This window comes from Symphalangus syndactylus, chromosome 8, assembly GCF_028878055.3.
Source record: "Symphalangus syndactylus isolate Jambi chromosome 8, NHGRI_mSymSyn1-v2.1_pri, whole genome shotgun sequence".
NCBI classification, from domain to species: domain Eukaryota; kingdom Metazoa; phylum Chordata; class Mammalia; order Primates; family Hylobatidae; genus Symphalangus; species Symphalangus syndactylus.
In genome coordinates, this window is record NC_072430.2 from 73,829,223 (window position 1) to 73,850,248 (window position 21,026).

At 36.7% G+C, this 21,026-nt stretch overlaps 1 protein-coding gene across 4 annotated transcripts in view; it reads left to right on the top strand.

Annotated features, from left to right (window-relative positions):
* The window catches only part of UBR3 (ubiquitin protein ligase E3 component n-recognin 3), a 263,885-nt gene that overhangs the window by 133,658 nt on the left and 109,201 nt on the right, over positions 1-21,026 (top strand). For all 4 annotated transcript variants that reach the window (XM_055289670.1, XM_055289672.1, XM_063644665.1 and 1 more), the window contains exon 24: positions 4,674-4,762. In XM_055289670.1, the coding sequence (XP_055145645.1) occupies positions 4,674-4,762 (89 nt within the window). The remainder of the gene's footprint in view (positions 1-4,673; positions 4,763-21,026) is intronic.

A 21,026-nucleotide genomic window follows, 5' to 3' on the forward strand; every position in this document is an offset into this window, starting at 1 on the left:
TGTTTAAAGGTGAGCTGTAGAGTGAGTGGCATTAATTAAAGAGGTATGGCAAAACTTACAGATTTACAAAATAGTGATTCAGAAGACCAAAAATGTAGTCTGTCAATGCTGTTGTTGCTCATAGCATTTTTGGAGGTCACTTAGAATGCTTTAAGCATCTAGAGCACATTTTTCTTTGCTTCCATTTCTTCCATTGTGGCAAATATTTGTCCTTTGAGGATGGATTTAATTTTAGAAAGCTTTTTATTTTGAAGTAATCTTAAACTTACATAAATGATTCAGGAAGTTCTTTGTACCCTCAACTATCAGAATTAGCAGATTGATATGGTATTTGAGTATGATTAAATCTTTAGATCCCAAGTTTTGATAGTTGTCCCAATAATGTTTGGTTTAGTTTGTCTTCCCTTCCCTTCCCTTCCCTTCCCTTCCCTTCCCTTCCCTTCCCTTCCCTTCCCTTCCCTTCCCCTCCCCTCCCCTCCCCTCCCCTCCCCTCCCCTCCCTTCTTCTCCCCTCCCCTTCCCTTTTTCTTTTCTTTCCTTTTCTTGAGACAGCGTCTTGCTCTGTCACTCAGGCTGGAGTGTAGTGGTATGATCATGGCTCACTGCAGCCTTGACCTCCTAGGCTCAAGTGATGCTCCTGCCTCAGCCTCCTGAACAGCTGGGACTACAGGTGTGTGCCACCATACCTGGCTAATTTTTAAAAATTATTTGTAGAGATGAGGTCTTGCTATGTTGCCCAGGCTGGTCTCAAACTCCTGGGCTCAAGTGATCCTCCCGCCTTAGCCCCACAAAGTGGTGTGATTACAGGTGTGAGCCACTGCTCCTGGCCCCCAATAATATTTCTTTTGTTACTTTCTTTTTTTTTTTTTTTTTTTCATTTTTGAGAGAGTCTCGCTCTGTCACCCAGGCTGGAGAGCAGTGGCGTGATCTCGGCTCACTGCAACCTCCGCCTCCTAGGTTCAAACAATTCTCTGCCTCAGCCTCCTGAGTAGCTGGGATTACAGGCACTTGCCACCACGCCCGGCTAATTTTTGTATTTTTAGTAGAGACAGGGTTTCACCATGTTGGCCAGGCTGGTCTTGAACTCCTGACCTTGTGATCCACCCTCTCGTCATCCCAAAGTGCTGGGATTACAGGCGTGAGGCACTGCGCCTAGCCAGTAATATTTCTTATAGCAGAAAGATCCAGTTCATAATCACTCCTTGCATTTAATTGTCATGCCTCTTTGTTCTCCTTCAATATGGAAGTTTTTATTTTCATAACCTTGGCACTTTTAAAGATTAAGAAGCAGTAGTAACATTGTAGAATATCCCTTAATTTGGGATTGTCTGTTTTCCCTTTATGTTTTGACTCAGTTTATACAACTTTGGCAGGAATGTCAATGAAGTGTTGCTGTTTTCTTTTCATTGTATCCCATAAGGTGTTATATGATTTCAATTTGTTTCATCACTGGTGATTAACTTTGATCATGTCTGCCAGACTTCTTCACAGTCAAATTACCTTTCCCACCCCACTTTACAATTAATACATAATTTGTGGAGAGATACTTTGAGATATTGCAATATCCCAATCCATATCAGCTTTATATTCATTTATTTTTATCAGTGTGGACTCATGGGTTCCTATTTTATTTTATGGGTTATAATCTCATATGCTCGTTATTAATTTTGGTGCTCAAATTATTACAGATTTGGCCACTAGGAGTCACGTCGAGCTGGTTTCCGGGTCCTTTTGTTCTATCCCCATCATTCTTTGAGCATATTCCTATTTTCTGGGGCAATAAGATGTTCCAGGCTTGGCCAGGTGTCGTGGCTCACACCTGTAATCCCAGCACTTTGGGAGGCTGAGGCGGGCAGGTCACCTGAGGTCAGGAGTTCGAGATCAGCCTGGCCAATGTGGAGAAACCCCATCTCTACTAAAAATACAAAAATTAGTCAGGCATGGTGGTGTGTGCCTGTAATCCCAGCTACTCAGGAGGCTGAAGCACAAGAATTGCTTGAACCTGGGAGGCAGAGGTTGCAGTGACCCTAGATCGTGCCACTGCACTCCAGCCTGGGCGATAGAGTGAGACTCCATCTCAAAAAAAAAAAAAAAAAGATGTTGCAGGCTTATCCTGTACTTGGAGTCAGCCATTTCTCCAAGCAGTCCTGGTTGCTTTTAGGAGAGAATGGTATTTAGAAACCCCAGTCCATGTGTTTAATGAACTACAGCTGTCTCAGGGCCTCTTAGGACACAGCTGGGGAAAATTGTGTGTGTGTTTCTTTGTTTGTCTGTGTTTGTGTTGGAAGGTAGTATGACAGAGGAAGGGAGAAATTTATATTTAGTTTTATGTCTGCCTTTATGTACTGAAAACTGTGAGTTCACTCTGATACTTTCAATTTCAATCCATCCCTCTAGGAGTCATTTTTGTTTTCTCTCTTTCCATATTTGTAACTCTGTAACTCTCTACTTCCACAGTGAGATACCTGACACCTATAACTCTCTCTCTCTCTCTATCTAGATAGATAGATATATTTAACTTTTTTAGTTAAAAAATTTCATATATTTAACTAAAGTTAAATATATATATAAATTTTACAAAAATCAACTCCCTTATATATAACTGCTTTCTTCTAATCTTTTACCACACAAATGCCCTCCCGTGCCAGGTTGTCGAGTCCTGACACTCTGTGCTAGGACACGTTCAGAAAGGGAAGAGAGGGGACGGGTAGATTTAATTTTTTGAAATGGCCAACATCATTGAGAGTTAACTTTGATGAATAAGTTGAGTGATCAACCTGGATAATAATAATTTGGCTCAAAAACAGTATAAGAGAATTGTTGTTATAAAATAATAAGGCGAGTTTGTGTGGATCCTAAATTATCTGTAAATGTTAGAAAAGGAGTGTTAACAATTTTTTGAATATTATTGGCAAAAATATGTAACTTCTCATGGTAAAGTGGACCACAGAACTTGACTTTATAGTTGCTCCTGATTATCCCCACTAAGTTCATGGGAGCAAATGTGTGGATAATTTAAAAATTACTGTATTTCATTCTTCTGAATTTTATGTTATATCCTTGAATCATATCAGATTAATAGAAAAACACTTTTAGGTTTCCCATAACAATGGTTGCATAGACTCTCAGTTTAACATAATGCTTTGACTTCTATACTGTACAGATATAATAAATGGTCATTAAAGAAACTGATGTAGTATACTCTGTCCATTATGTTCTCATTTCTTCTGTATTATGGGTATGACACAAAGGACATCAGTTCCTCTTTGAGTTTTGTTCAAGTAAAAAGTTTATCTCTTCCGTGAACTAACATATAATTTACCTTTTCTAACCTTTCATTTTTTCTTCTTCCTCTCCTTCACTTCTTGTTTAAATTATTAATTTAACCTTTCCTTACTGGCAGTGAAACTTTATGCTTAGTAGTATTGTTAGCATCACATAATCTGAAGAAACCTGTCTCCTTTCTTTATTAGTTGACTTATTTTCCTATTCTTATGTTATGGTAACACTGTATTGGTGGATTTTTTTTGGCAACCAGTTGCAATTAAAATATTCTTTGGATGTCCATCAATGATAGACTGGATTAAGAAAATGTGGCACATATACACTGTGGAATACTATGCAGCCACAAAAAAGGATGAGTTCATGTCCTTTGTAGGGACATGGATGAAGCTGGAAACCATCATTCTCAGCAAACTGTCGCAAGGACAAAAAACCAAACACTGCATGTTCTCACTCATAGGTGGGAATTGAACAATGAGAACACTTGGACAGAGGAAGGGGAACATCACACACTGGGGCCTGTCATGGGGTTGAGGGAGGGGGAGGGAAAGCATTAGGAGATATACCTAATGTAAATGACAAGTTAATGGGTGCAGCACACATGTATACATATGTAAGAAACCTGTACGTTGTGCACATGTACCCTAGAACTTAAAGTATAATAAAAAAGAATTAGTAAGCTGTTAAGCTACAAAAAGAAAAAAAAATTCTTTGGAAGTAGATAAGGCATACATAATAAATATAATATAGTGAATTAATCCAAGGGAATATTTAGGGGTTTGTAATACAGTTTTATTCTTATGTTGTGTTTGAGACTCCTTCACATTCTTTTACTTTATACGAAATAAACCGAACTTGAAATATGTCCTAGTAGAAACAGGGAAACTAACTGGCTTCTGTTCATTCTCTGTTAGGAGAGACCTATTCTTAGGGTAACAGTAAATATGACTATTCTTATCTTTTAGACTTTGTTTATATCTAAACATCATAGCTTCTTCTAGCAATCAGTTTACTGTTATTTGTGCCTGGGGTTAAATTGTTAGTCTTTTGCTAAAAAAGATGTTCTTGCTTTTGCTACCTTCTGACGTATACTTAGGAACTTGTGTTATTGGAAATCCAAATATTCTACCTACCTTAATTATTATTTCACATTTTAAAGTACATTTTGGCTTTTATTTTTATCTGTTAAGCCAGTTGAGTTTGTAACCTTTTAAAATTAGTAGAATCCTTTTAAGGACAATCAAATATTAGAAGAAATTTAATACATAATACAGAAAATAGATTGTTCCCACCTGTGTACCAGGGGCTTTTCATACATTATATACTCCTGAAATATAGTAGCTAGGACTTAAGCACATCTGATACTTACAGCTTTATTTCTGTTTAATCTAGGCGACAGAAGGCTAGAGAGAGGCAGCAGAAATTGCTTGCGGAGTTTGCTTCTCGACAGAAAAGCTTTATGGAAACTGCAATGGATGTTGGTAAGTCAAAATTATTAGTTTAGAACTCTCATAATTATACTTATTACTTTAGGGATGATGTAGTCCAATCTTTTACTAATTTAAAACATTACAGACTTATGATTTCTAGTGTTTGTTTGGTCTTTAAACAATATAGTGATGGAAGATCAGACTTTTATTATAGACTTTTATTATATTCTGTTGTTAGTAGCTGTAATTGTTAGGAAGTTCTTCCTGATGGTAGCAATGTAGTATGCTCCTTTTGTTCTCTTCTGTTAAACGGTCTTTAGATTTGTGAGATCCATCAATATACATTTAGTTATCTTGATCTTTTTCTGTGAAATTATCTTAAAATCCTTAAAATAGTTGCAAATGCTTCTAGTGCCTCTTCCTGGTACCCCTTCATTATTTCTTAAAATCAGGTGAACTTCTCATTTCCATTAAGATTAGCATTAGAATTTATACAGTGAGAGAGGATACCATGTTTCTGTATGATAGTAGCCTTTTACACACATTGGAGAAATAGATTAAATCTCAGTGTCAGTCTGTAGTTAACCAGGATATTCCCTTCCCTGATTATTTCTTCCATTCCAGCAATTTTTTTCTTTAATTTTTAGAAAAAATTATGGAAAGAAAATAAAGTCATGCATTTAGTTAAAATACACACATATATGCATTCAAGCATGCATGTACATTTTCATGCATTTTTGTTTACCCAAACACATAACCAACTTCCTGAAGAAATGTATAGAGATTAGTTCAGATTTAGCCTAATGGGTTCTAAACCATCAAGTGTAGTTAATGTTCAGGATATAACTTTGACAGAAAGAATACTGATTGAGCACCCCAATCTGAAAATCTGAAATCTAAAATGTGCCAAAATCCAAAACTTTCTGAGCATTGACTTTCCACTTGTGGCATTATGCCACAAGTAGAAAGTTTTTGACTTAAGATTCGTCTTTTGAATTCCTTTTCTGGCCATTTGTTGATTTCCTTTTCATTTGGGTCTGTTGCTAGAGAGCTATGAAGTTCAAAATCTCTATTAGGTTTTTCCAGAGGGACAGAAATGGTAGGATATGTATATATGAAAGGGAGTTTACTAGGGAGAATTGGCTTACATAATTACAAAGATGACATCCCATGATCGGCCATCTGCAAGCTGGGGGATGAGAAAAGCTAGTACAATGGTTCATTCCAAGTCTAAAACCCTCAAAACCAGTGAAGCTGAAAGTACAGTACCTGGTCTGAGGCTGAAGGCCGAAAACCCCCAAGAGGCCATTGTTACAGGTCTGAAAGACCAAAGGCCAATTTATCCATTTCTTTTAGGTTTTCCAGTTGGTTGGCATATAGTTGTGGCATGATGCCACAAGTGGAAAGTTTCACACTTGACCTCTTGTGATGGGTTGCAGTCAAAACTATATTTCATTTACAAAATTATTTAAAATGTTGCATAAGGCTGGGTGCGGTGGCTCACATCTGTAATCCCAGCACTTTGGGAGGCCGAGGTGGGCGGATCACTTGAGGTCAGGAGTTTGAGACCAGCCTGACCAACATGGTGAAACCTGTCTCTACTAAAAATACAAAAAAGTTAGCTGGGCATGGTGGTGCACACCTGTAATCCCAGCTACTTGGGAGGCTGAGGCAGGAGAATTGCTTGAACCAGGAGACAGGTTTCAGTGAGCCAAGATCGTGCCATTGCACTGCAGCCTGGGTGACAAGAGCAAAAAAAAAAAAAAAAAGGTTGTGTAGAATCACTGTAGCCTGTATGTATAAAGTGTATATGAAACATAAATGAATTTTGTGTTTAGACTTGGGTTCCAGCCCCAAGGTATCTCATTATATCTATGTAAATATTCAGAAATCTGAAAAAATCTGAAATCTGAAACACTAATGGTCCTAAGCATTTCAGATAAGGGATTCTTAACCTGTACTGAAATTCTGTTTATGGAATTTATTTAGCATCAGTTGACTTTATCATGTGAAAGAAGAGGGTTTAGTTTATTGACACTACTTTCCCTTTCTCTCTTCTTTCCAAAAATTGATAATTCTATTTTTGTTTTTTTACATGTTTAATTACAATATTTACGTATCGTTCTATTGTAGTAGTCAGTATCTTGATACCACTGCATATAAAATGAACTAATAAGCACCCCATCCTTCCTTTCCTCTTTTACCTCCTGCCTTTTTTCAGATACTTTTAAACTTTTAAATTCTCAAAGTTGCTGACATTTTGTTTTGCAGTCACATTAATGTCTTCCATATGAAGACATTAAAACAATGAAGAGTTTGTATTAGTATGACTTTTTGAATGCTGTTGAGTACAAGGCTAGATAATGTGCTACATAATGGTTCTACATCGACTATTTTTGATCTGATGGCCCAACTCCTGGACCCCTTCAAAGAGACTATCTTTAGTACATAGCCTCTTTTCTTCCAGTCCCTTGATTGCTAAACCCATACCACCTTTTATTTGTTTCTGTATGGACCATGACTTTGTTATGTTGCCTTTTGTTTTCCCTGAAGTTCCCCAACTGTCTTTTTTAAATTTTATTTTAAAAATTTTATTGTAGCAAGAACCAATGTGCTTTTATGATATCTCTATTATTCTGCCTACTCAATCATACAGTAGTCTTTTGCATGGAATTCTTTTCCAATGGACCAATTCTTTTCCAGTCTGGTCCATTTGTTCTCCAGCCATGCTTATAGCTATTACCTTAGGATTTTCCCCTTTTGGGATTGATAATAGAGATTCTTGCATATTAATATCATCTTTTTTTAAAATCTTATTTTATTGGGGTGCCAATTCAAGTATATTCTTTTTTTTTCTTTTTTTCTTTTTTAAGAGACAAGTTATTGCTATGTTACCCAGGCTGGATTTGAACTCCTGAGCTCAAGCAGTCCTCCCACCTCAGCCTACCTAGTATCTGGGACTATAGACATGCACCACCATGCCTGTCTCAGATCTTAATAATGCATGTTTGGTAGCTAAACCATCTGATTCTTTATTTCTGGAAGGGACTTTAGTCTACTCTCACACTTGATTGTTCATTTAGACGGATATAGAATTCCAGGTTGATAAACATTTTCTGTCACAACTTTACAACTGAAGGCATTGCCCCTTTGTCTTTTACCATTCATTTGATAAAAAGTCTGGTGGTAATCTAATTTTTACACCTTTGTAGGTCAGCATTTTTTCCTTTCCTGTGACACATTTGTAATTATCTGATCCTTAGAGAGCTGAAGTTTTATCATTTGTATCTGTGAGATCTTTTCCCGTCCTCCTTAGTGCATAATGAGCCTTTTCAGTATGAAAATTCATATCTCTGAAACTATGAGAATTTTTTTCCCATGATTTTTTTTTTTTTTTTTTGATAACTGGTATAGTCATCCTCCGAGATGGTTCTGAATGATCCCTGTCTCCTGGTCCTGATGCCCTGTGTAGTCTTCTACATTGATGTGCATGACCTATAGAATATGGCAGAAGTGAAGGTATATTGTTTCTCATATTAGGTAATGAAAGACATTATGGCTTCTGTCTTTGTTACTTTCTATCTCTCTTGGATTACTCATTCTGGTGGAAGCCAGCTGCCATGTCATGAGTATCCCTGTGGAGGCCCATGTGAGTGAGGAACTGAGGCTTCTTGCCCCAACAGTCATGTGAGTGAGCTTGGTTGTGAAACTTCCTGTCCCAGTTAAGCCTTTATTTAATTTTGTTATTTTTTTCTTAAAAAAATTTTTTTTTTTAATTAAAGAGACAAGGTCTCTCTCTATTGCTCAGGCTGGTCTGGCCTCAAAGCAATCCTTCTGCCTCGGCCTCCCAAAGTCCAGGATTACGGGTGTGAGCTACTGCACCTGGTGCCAGTTAAGCCTTTAAATGACTGCAGGTTTGACAGCAATTTCAGGAGAGCTCCTTAGCCAGAACCATACCACTAAGCTGCTCCCAGATGCCTGACCCTCAGAAACTGTTTGAGATCATTCTTTTTAAGCCACTGAGCATCAGGGTATTTTGTTATACAGCAATACTTTCCTTCTTACATTTTATTCTTTTTTGGGACTTGTAATTGGATGTTGGATCTCCTAGATTGATCTTTTAATTTTTTAATGTGTTTTATCTTTTATATCATTTGTTCTTTTTGTTTTACATACATAGAGATTTCCTCTCTTCAGTATCTTGTTCTTACCATGTGTATAGAATTTTCTCTAAAAATCTTTCTGAATGAGTTTAGGGTGTTTCTTTTTTTTCTTTATCTGTTTCTCCAAATTATCCTTCTAAATTGCTTGAAAAACTTATGTTAGTCTTTCATGTTGCTAGGTTTCCTCATTTGCCTGATGATTCCTGATTGTCCTGGAGAGGTGGTCTGGGTAGCTCATGTGGGTTTATTTTACTGAGGTGTGAAGAGGTTTGGTCCTAGTAATTGTCTCTAGTCTGTTACATAGGTAAGATGTGTTGACTGTCAGATTTGGATTAGGGTTGGGAGAAGGGCCGACTGCTCTAGGTCAGAGTGCCTAGGTGCTAACATTCACATTAGAAGCCCAGTTTTCTCTAAGCTGCTTGTTCAGTTTCTCTGGATAAGAATAGGCTGGTTTTTGTTGTTGTGGATGATCCGTTTTTTCTGTGAGGTAAATGCCAAGCCCCCTGGATGCTCTGTTTAGTCAGAGTTGGGGAAGGAATTGGGGTGCTATGTAGTGAAGTCTATATACAGTCCTTCAAATAATTATTCTGTTTTCAGAGTCATTTTATACTTATGGCTCCTGTCTTCTGCCTCATGTGCTGATTCTGAGCCCAGAGTTGACATTCTAATGGATAGATCAATTCTTCCTTTTCTGGATAGATCAATTCTTCCTTTTCTGTAACTTTCTGATATCACATGTCTTTTCTCTGTCATCATGTCTCTGTCTCCTCCAGTCTCAGAAATGTTATTGACATCTCCTATTTGCTGGTGAAATTCTCTCCTACCACTTCATCCTTTTTCTATATTCTGTGGGAATATTTCATCGTTTTTTTTTTGTATCTTTATTTCAGTGGGATTTTTTTTAAAAAGAATGAGGGACAAAAGCAGATATTTAGCCTGTCATCTTGAATTAAATACTTAATATGTATTATTGCAGTGTATAAAGTTAATTTTTTAATAAGAAAAGCACTAAATTTTTTATTAAAAGTTAGAAAACACAAATAATAAAAAATAAGAAATAATATATTTTTACTACCAGATTTCCTAACCTAGGTTATATCCTTACAAGACTTTTTCTAAGTACATATGCATATAAATGCATTTTTTACCAAAATGAGGTTTTACAATGCTATTTTTTTCTTATGAAAAATTCCAGAGAAAAACTGACAGAATAGTGCTGTGAAAGCCCATATACCAATCTAACCATCACCTTATTAACATTGTTCTGTATTTGTTCTCTTGCTTTCTCTCTACTAAATGAAGTAAGCTGTAGACCTTACTGCTAAATACTTTTAACATGCATGCCTTAGGATTGAGAATCTTCTCTTACACAATCACAGTACATCATACCTAAGAAAATTACTTTCCTACAAAACAAAGAAAGTAGCTTCAAAATATCTAACTCAGTACTATGTTAAACAATGAAATTATTGAATAAAACTTTTAAATTTCTTAAATTTAAAAAGAAGTTTAAAAAGTATAACAAATTTTAAATTGTTTACAGATTATTTTGTCCTCATTGCATCCCACTGAAGATATATAGTCAAAGTTTTGTGCTCTTAAGTTACTTAAGAGCAGTCCTTTTTTTGTCAGGTGATGTAACTAGTCTGATGTACAGTTTTAGTTCACCCATGTCAGTATGTTTGCAATTTTAAGAACTAAGAAAAAAAGCTTAATTAATACTTTAAGAAATTGTTTTTATTTGCTACTTTCCACTCACAAGTGAGACAAAACAAAAACAATTTTCTGAGGAATCAATTAAGCAACGTACCCAGAGCAGATTGGGTGGTATTGCCTTGAATAAGAGAATGGTCACCTTATCCTCTGAGGAAACTGGAGGGAAGGAGGAAAGAATGGATGGAGATAGAGGTAAGTTCCACTGGCTTTAAGGGAAATGGGAAGCTCAGGCAGATCACCTTTGATTGCTTTAGTTTTCAGGGTTAGGTAAAAGGTGAGTTCTGCTAGGTGAAAAAGAATGTGACCTGAAGTTTGGAATTGCTGAGGAGAGTGGGAGACATTGGTCATGAAAGCTGACTATAAATAAAGATTGATAAACAATGCTTACAGCTCAATTATAGTCAAGATCATAGATTTGAATGTCATAAGTGCAAAATTATTGACTCCATGTCCTAATTTTTGGAAGGTTTGACCTCTTTTGGCAGTAGCCAGGGTACAGGAAGAACAATTGAGGGATCAGGCAAATATGATTGCTAGCAAACAGAGGCAGTTCACAGAAGTCTTCAGGATAATGAGCTCTACTTTCTCCCAGTCTCGGTTCTTGCATGCTGCAGTGGTGACAGGTGAGGCAATAAAGATTTATGGGCATTTCATTTTTTTATGTTGGCCATGGCCACACCACTAGGATTCCGGATCACACTAATTCTGTATTCCCTTTATTTGTAACAGTCTCTTTCTAAAGATATCTGACCCCAAAAAGCCTGTTTGAGACCCCATTTTCACCCACTGCTCAAGATAAAACTTGCAAAGTCACATGTTGTTCTGCTTTTAATGACTATTTACATGTCACTTTTTGTACTATAGTATTATTAACACATGAAGCAGGGCCTATACCTGAAGTACTATTAATACTTGGCAGCAATACTGATACAATTTAACCTTAGCCAGATCCTCTCCCTCATTTGTCAAATTCCTTTTTTTTTTTGTCTTATTTCATATTTGTGTTGGAAGGACGTAAATAATCTGTATAGTAGTATCTCCTTATCACCGGGGATCTGTTCCAAGGCCCCCAGAGGATGGCTGAAACTAACCATGGGTAGTATCAAACCCCATATATACTGTTTTTTCCTATACATGATAAAGTTTATAAATTAAGCACAGTAAGAGATTAGCAACACAATAATAAAATAGTACAATTACAACAGTATGCCAGCATCACTGCTCTTATACTTGGGGCCATTATTAAGTAAAATAAGGGTTACTTGAACACAAGCATTGGGATATTACAGCAGTTGGTCTGATAACAGAAATGGATATGCTGGACAAAGGGATGATTCACATCCTGGACAGGACCAAATGGGACAGTATGAGATTTCATCATACTACTCAAGATGGTGCATAGTTTAAAATTTTTGAATTGTTTATTTCTGAAATTTTCCATTTAATATTTTCTGACCATGGTTGACCACAGGTAACTGAAACCATGGAAAGTGAAATCCAAGATAAGGGGAGACTACTGTAGTTGCTTCTTTTTATTGTGTCTGTATCTTTGTATATAACAAAAATTCTAATGTAGAAGCATAACATACAAAATACTTCAAATTTATAACAGAGTATGTTATAAATCCTCTAATCAAATATAGTACATTATTAGATAGTTTAAGTATGAAAACTTTTCTCTCTGAATACAACACATTTCTACTGTGATTAGCACTCTTGCCTATCTGTTTAATGCGTTTCTCTAGTTATCAAGTTTCCTACATGAAGAGGCAGTATTACTTCTGCATTTCCTTTCATCCTTCTTTCTTGATCATTATCCTCCCCCCCACCTTTTTAAATTTTTACTAGCCATCTAGGTGTGGGAGTCAAGGTGTTAGATTATAACCTTGATCCATTAAGATTTGTCAGGTTTGTCAGATAGGTATAGCTGAAATGCAACAGAATTACGTTCCCAGTGAGAGTTCAGATACTTAATAAAGAATAAGAATTTATTTGGGAATTACTTTCTGTTATTGAACGTATTACATTTTAATTGCAAAATTTATACAGTACAGAAAAGCATCAAGAAGGAACAATTTTATCCCTGATCCCACTATCCTAATAATATGTACACTACTGATTATACTGTATAGCACAATTTTATGCCATGCCTTTTTACCCAATATTTTAGTGTAAGAATTTCCCTACATTGTTATTGAAAGCTTCTTGTAACTATTAAAGTCTGTACTTCTTTGGGGAAGCAGTATAGTGTAGTGGTTGTGAGCATGGACTCTGGAGCCTGACTGGGTTTATAGCTCAGCCACATTCCATTGCCTGGAGTAATTTACTTAACTTCTCTCTGCCTCAGTTTTCACATTGTTACAAAGGAATTTTTATACTACCTCATAGGGTTGGGAGGGTCAAATGTACGTACATTTAAAATGCTTAGAATAGAGTGGTACATAATAAGCATTATATAAACATTGGCTATTGCTGTCATCATTTTTATTCTACAGTTTGCTTAATCATTCACCCACAAGTGAACTGTGTAGGGTTTTTTTTTTTCTAATTTTAATGATAATAAACATTATGTACATAAAATTTTTCCTCTATTTTTGGTCTGGGTCTAAGAGTATGAATTTTGGTGGTTGATCATGATGAGGATGAAACATATTTTTATATGTTAACTGTGTACTCAGCACTGTGATAATACATTCTGTATATTGCATTTTGTCTTGACACATCCATGAGATAGGTAGTATTATCCCAGATACAGATGCCTAGGCTTAGAGAGATTAAGTAAATTTGAGGTTATACAGTAGTAAGTGTGGAACAAGGGCTATTAATCAAGAAGTTTAACATGCTCTTTACTATTTCTTCATATTTAAAGCAAATTGAGGAGAGTATGCTCCCCCCGCACCCCCCTACAGGGTATGCGCCCACCCCACACACACACAGTTGGTAGCCTATAGATAGGAAGGGATAGATATGACATCAATTGCAAAATAAGAATTAATAGACCTGATGGTTGGTTGAGTGCTTCAGGCACAGGATAGAAGTGATGTTCTGAGTGTTGGGAAAAGTTTTATTTTTTTATTTTTAAAAAACAGAGTGAAAACACTGCTTTTCCAATAGACACAGCAAAAATCCTTGCTGTGACTCTACCACTCTTGTGTGGTTGTACAGTCAGTCCCACCTAAATCATAGGAATTGAAAAGGGTGGTGAAGGAGTGATTTTTGTCAACAAAAATTGAGGCCTGTTGTTATCAGAAAGGACAATAGCTACTGGGTGGATAAGAACAGCATCTGTCCACAGACCCCATACATTAAGATTTCCTTTGGAAAGTAGGAGAGTCTGAGCTGAGAGCTGGCACATTGCAGGATTTAGTTGACTTTTATTGTTGTTATAGATGGAAGGAGTTGTTTTATTTAATAATACAGTTTAATTTGTGATTTATCCTTTTATTTTTAACAGTATAAGCAAATACGTATATATTTGCTTTGTGTGCTACCATTTATATAAGAAGTAGGGCTGGAGATATGAATATATCTTCCTATATAAATATATATAATTATATTGAGATATAAAATATTTAATTTTTCCTAGAGTCCCTTTCTTAGGTAATTGTATACCTTTCTTAGGTAACATATATGTACACTTTCCCTACCTTGCTTTTTCACTTAATATCCAGGAGATCTTACCATGCAGTGTGTAGAGATACTCTTCATTCTTTTAAAAAAATTTAATATTTAAAAAATTTATACATAATAACTGTACATATTTATGAGGCACATGTGATATTTTGATACATGAATATGGTGGGTAATGATCAAATCAGGATAATTAGGATGTCTGTCACCGCAAACATTTATCATTTCTTTGTGTTAGGAACATTTCAAATCTTTTAGTTATTTTTAAATACATAATCAATTATTGTTAACTATCATTACCCAACTGTGCTATCAAACACTATTCCTTCTATAACTGTATGTTTGTACACATTAACCAACCTCTCTTCATATCCTCCTCCCCAACCCTTCCCAGCGTCTGGTAACCATCATTTTGCTGTCTACTCTCATGGGATTCACTTTTTAAATTCCCGCGTACGAGTAAGAAAAAGTGATATTTGTCTTTCTGTGCCTCGCTTATTTCATTTAACATAATGACTTCCAGTTCCATCCGTGTTGCTGTAAATGACAGATTTCACTCTTTTTATGGCTAGATAATGTTCCATTCTATACACACACACACCCACCACATTTTCTTTATTCATCTGTTGATGGAAACTTAGGGTGCTGAATTCACTATTGTGATAACAATAAACATGGACACGCAGCTAGCTCTTCAATATACTGATTTCTTTTCTTTTGAATATATACCCAGCACTTGGATTGCTGGGTCATTTGGTAGATCTATTTTTACCTTTTTGAGGAACTTCCGTACTGTTTTTCATAGTTGCTGTACTAATTTACATTCCTACCAGTAGTATACAAGCATGCCCTTTCTCTACATCCTTGCCAGCATCTGTGATTGTTTTCTTTTTGATAATAGCTATTTTAACTGGGGTGAGATGGATGATACCTTGTTGCAGTTTTGATTTGTATTCCCATAGGATTAATCATGTTGACCTTTTTTTTTTTCATATGCCTGTTGGCCATTTGTATGTCTTTTTTGAGAAATGGCTTATCAGATAATTTATCCATTTTCAAATTGGATTATTTTCTGCTATTAACTTGTTTGAGTTTCTTCTGTATTCTAGTTATTAATCCTTTGTCCCATGGATAGTTTACAAATACTTTCTCTCATACTGTAGGTTGTCTCTTCACTCTGTTGATTGTTTTCTTTGCTGTACAAAAGCTTTCTAGCTGATATAACCCCATTTATCTATTTTTGCTTTTGTTGCTTGTGCTTTTGATGTTGTACACAAAAAATCTTTTTTTTTCTTTTTTATTATTATACTTTTGGTTTTAGGGTACATGTGCACAATGTGCAGGTTTGTTACATATGTATCCATGTGCCATGTTGGTTTGCTGCACCCATTAACTCGTCATTTAGCATTAGGTATATCTCCTAATGCTGTCCGTCCCCCCTCCCCGCAACCCACAACAGTCCCCGGAGTGTGATGTTCCCCTTCCTGTGTCCATGTGTTCTCATTGTTCAGTTCCCACCTATGAGTGAGAACATGCGGTGTTTGGTTTTTTGTCCTTGCGATAGTTTACTGAGAATGATGTTTTCCAGTTTCATCCACATCCCTACAAAGGACATGAACTCATCATTTTTTATGGCTGCATAGTATTCCATGGTGTATATGTGCCACATTTTCTTAATCCAGTCTATCGTTGTTGGACATTTGGGTTGGTTCCAAGTCTTTGCTATTGTGAATAGTGCCCCAATAAACATACGTGTGCATGCATCTTTCTAGCAGCATGATTTATAGTCCTTTGGGTATATACCTAGTAATGGGATGGCTGGGTCAAATGGTATTTCTAGTTCTAGATCCCTGAGGAATTGCCACACTGACTTCCACAATGGTTGAACTAGTTTACAGTCCCACCAACAGTGTAAAAGTGTTCTCCACATCCTCTCCAGCACCTGTTGTTTCCTGACTTTTTAATGATGGCCATTCTAACTGGTGTGAGATGGTATCTCATTGTGGTTTTGATTTGCATTTCTCTGATGGCCAGTGATGATGAGCATTTTTTCATGTGTTTTTTGGCTGCATAAATGTCTTCTTTTGAGAAGTGTCTGTTCATGTCCTTCGCCCACTTTTTGATGGGGTTGTTTGTTTTTTTCTTGTAAATTTGTTTGAGTTCATTGTAGATTCTGGATATTAGCATTCTTGTACACCAATCACAGACAAACAGAGAGCCAAATCATGAGTGAACTCCCATTCACAACTGCTTCAAAGAGAATAAAATACCTAGGAATCCAACTTACAAGGGATGTGAAGGACCTCTTCAAGGAGAACTACAAACCACTGCTCAATGAAATAAAAGAGGATACAAACAAATGGAAGAACATTCCATGCTCATGGGTTGGAAGAATCAATATCGTGAAAATGGCCATACTGCCCAAGGTAATTTATAGATTCAATGCCATCCCCATCAAGCTACCAATGACTTTCTTCACAGAATTGGAAAAAACTACTTTAAAGTTCATATGGAACCAAAAAAGAGCCCGCATCGCCAAGTCAATCCTAAGCCAAAAGAACAAAGCTGGAGGCATCACACTACCTGACTTCAAACTATACTACAAGGCTACAGTAACCAAAACAGCATGGTACTGGTACCACAACAGAGACATAGATCAATGGAACAGAACAGAGCCCTCAGAAATAATGCCGCATATCTACAACTATCTGATCTTTGACAAACCTGACAAAAACAACAATGAGAAGAGGATTCCCTATTTAATAAATGGTGCTGGGAAAACTGGCTGGCCATATGTAGAAAGCTGAAACTGGATCCCTTCCTTACACCTTATACAAAAATTAATTCTAGATGGATTAAAGACTTACATGTTAGACCTAAAACCATAAAAACCCTAGAAGAAAGCCTAGGCAATACCATTCAGGACATAGGCATGGGCAAGGACTTCATGTCTAAAACACCAAAAGCAATGGCAACAAAAGCCAAAATTGACAAATGGGATCTAATTAAACTAAAGAGCTTCTGCACAGCAAAAGAAACTACCATCAGAGTGAACAGGCAACCTACAGAATGGGAGAAAATTTTTGCAACCTACTCATCTGACAAAGGGCTAATATCCAGAATCTACAAAAATTCTTTTTTTTTTTTTTTTGAGACGGAGTCTCGCTGTGTCACCCAGGCTGGAGTGCAGTGGCGCAATCTCGGCTCACTGCAAGCTCCGCCTCCTGGGTTCACGCCATTCTCCTGCCTCAGCCTCTCCGAGTAGCTGGGACTACAGGCGCCCGCCACCACGCCTGGCTAATTTTTTTGTATTTTTAGTAGAGACGAGGTTTCACCGTGGTCTCGATCTCCTGACCTCGTGATCCACCCGCCTCGGCCTCCCAAAGTGCTGGGATTAGAAGCGTGAGCCACCGCGCCCGGCCCTACAAAAATTCTTTACTCAGACGAATGCCTTAAGCATTTCCACAGTGTTTTCTTCTAGTAATTTCATGATTTGAAGTATTAGAAAGTCTTTAATCCATTTTGATTTGATTTTTGTATATATTGAGAGATAAGGGTCTAGTTTCATTTTTCTACTTACAGATACTTAGTTTTCCAAACATCATTTATTGAAGAGACTGTCTTTTCCCCAGCACTGAATGTTTTTGGTACCTTTGTTGCAAATCAGTTGGCTGTAAATATGTGTATTTATTTCTGTGTTCTCTATTCTGTTCCATTTGTCTTTGTGTCTTTTTTGTTTTGTTTTGTTTTGTTTTTTAGATGGAGTCTTGCTCTGTTACCCAGGCTGGAGTTCAGTGGTGCAATCTCAGTTCACTGCAAGCTCCACCTCCCGGGTTCATGCTATTCTCCTGCCTCAGCCTCTCAAGCAGCTGGGACCATAGGCGCCTGCCACCACGCCTGGCTAATTTTTTTATATTTTTAGTAGAGATGGGGTTTCACTGTGTTAGCCAGGATGGTCTCCTTCTCCTGACCTCGTGATCTGCCCACCTAGGCCTCCCAAAGTGCTGGGATTACAGGCATGAGCCACCACGCCCGGCCTGTGTCTGTTTTTTATGCCAGTACCATGCTATTTTGATTAATATAGCTTTGTAGTATATTTTGATGTCAGGAAGTATGATGCCTCCAGTTTTTGTTTTTTTTTTATTGGCTCAGGATTGCTTTGGCTATTCAGGATGTTTTGTGGTTCCATATCATATGAATTTTTCTATCTTTTTTTCTACCTCTGTGAAGAATGTCATTGGTATGATAGGGATTGCATTGTGTAGATCACTTTTGGTAGTGTGGTCATTTTCACAATATTCTTCCAATCCATAACATGTCTGTCCATTTTTTGGTGATGACTTCAATTTCTTTCATCAGTGTTTTATAGTTTTCCTGGTAGGAGCTTTTACCTCCTTGGTTAAACTTGTTCTTAGGGTTTTTTTTTCTCGTAGCTGTTGTAAATGAGTTTTTTTCTTGATTTCTTTTTCTGCTAGTTTATTATTGATGTATAGAAACACTACCGATTTTTCTATGTTAATTTTGTATCCTGAAGCTTTACTGAATTTGCTTATCAGTTCTAAGAGTTTCTTGGCAAAGCTTTTAGGATTTTCTATATGTAAAGTCAAGTCATTTGCAAATAGTGACAATTTGACTTCCTCCTTTTCCATTTGGATGCCCATTATTTCTCTTGCCTAAATGCTCTGGCTAAGACTTTCAGTTCTGTGTTGGAAAAGACTGGTGAGAGTGGGCATCCTTGTCTTGTTCCAGTTCTTAGAGGAAAAGCTTTCAGCTTTTCCTTGTTCAGTATAATGTTAGCTCTGGACTTGTCATATACAGTCATCATTGTGTTGACATACTTCCATCTATACCTAGTTTGTTGAGGGTTATCATGAAGGGATGTTGAATTTTGTCAAATGCGTTTTCTGCATCTTTTGAGATGATTGTATAATTTTTGTCCTTCATTCTGTTGCTGTGATGTATCACATTTATTGATTTGCATATGTTTAACAATCCTTGCATCCTTGGAATAAATCCCATTTGATCATAGTGAGTGATCTTTTAGCTTTCTAGTATTTGTTAAGGATTTTTTGCATCTGTGTTCATCAGGGATATTGGCCTATAGTTTTTTTGTTATGTCTTTGTCTGGTTTTTGTATCATGGTAATGCTTGCCTTGTAGAATGAGTTCAGAATAATTCCCATCTTATTTTTCTGGAAGAGTTTGAGAAGAATTGGTATTGGTTCTCTAACATTTTGGCAGAACTCATCAGTGAAGTCATGTCCTGGGCTTTTCTTTGATGGGAGACTTTTTATTATTGATTCAATCTCATTACTCAGTATTTATCTGTTCAGATTTTCAATTTCTTCTTGGTTCAATTTTAGTAGGTTTTATGTGTCCAGGAATTTATCCATTTCTTTCAGGTTTTCCAATTGGTTGGCATATAGTTGTTCATAATAGTCTCTAATGACCCTTTGTATCTCCATGGCATCATTTGGAATGTTCTTTATTCATTTCTGATTTTATTTTGAGTCTTTTCTCATTTTTCCTTGGTTAGTATAACTAATGGTTTGTCAATTTTATCTTTTCACAAAACCAGCCTTTCATTTCATTGATCTTTTGCATTTTTTTAACTCTCAATTTTATTTATTTTGGCTCCAATCTTTATTATTTCCTTCCTCTTACTAATTTTAAGTTTGGTTTATTTTTGCTTTTCTGGTTCCTTGAGGTACATTATTAGGTTGTTTATTTGAGATCTTTCTACTTTTTCAATGTAGGTGTTTATTGCTATAAACTTCCTTTTATTTCTACTTTTGCTGTATCCTATAGGTTTTGGTATGCTGTGTTTCTATTTTCATTTGTTTCAAGAAACTTTTAAATTTCCTTCTTAAGGCTGGGCATGGTGGCTCTTGCCTGTAATCCCAGCACTTTGGGAGGCCAAGCGAGTGGATTGCTTTAGTCCAAGAGTTCAGAACCAGCCTGCACAACATGGCAAAACCCCAAAATACAAAAATTAGCCTGGTGTGGTGGTGCATGCCTGTAGTACAGCTACTTGAGAGGCTGACGTGGGAGGATTGCTTGAGCCCGGGAGGTGGAGGTTGCAGTGAGCAGAGATCATGCCACTGTACTCCAGCCTGGATGACAGAGTGAGACCCTGTCTCAAAAAAACAACAACAAAAATTCCCTCTTAATTTCTTCCTTGATCCATTGGTTGTTCAGGAACATGTTATTTAATTTCCATGTATTTGTACAGTTTCAAAAGTTCCTCTTGTTATTAACTTCCAGTTATATTCCATTGTGGTCAGAAAATATACTTGATTTGATTTAAAGTCCTTTAAGTTTGTTGTGACTTGTTTTTTGGCCTAACATGTGATCTATCCTGGAAAATGTTCCATGTGCTAATGAAAAGAATGTGTAGTCTGCTGCTTTTGTTGAAATGTTCTGTAAAAGTCTGTTAGGTCTATTTGGCTTAAAGTGCAGTTTAAATTCAGTGTTTCTTTGTTGATTTTCTGTTTAGATGATTTGTCTAGTACTGAGAGTGGGCTCTTGCCAACCATTATTGTTTTGGAGTCTATCTCTTCCTTGATATCTAATATTTGCTTTGTATATTTGGGTGCTCTGGCATTGAGTGCATATATATTTAGAATTGTGGTATCCTCTTGTCTGGGTGTGGTACCTTGTGTCTGTAGTCTCAGCTACCCAGGAGGCTGAGATGGGAGAATTACATGAGGCTAGGAGTTCAAGACTGCAGTATGCTATGATTGTATCCATGAATAGCCACTTTACTCCAGCCTGGGCAACAGAGCAGCAAGACTCTGTCTCTGAAAA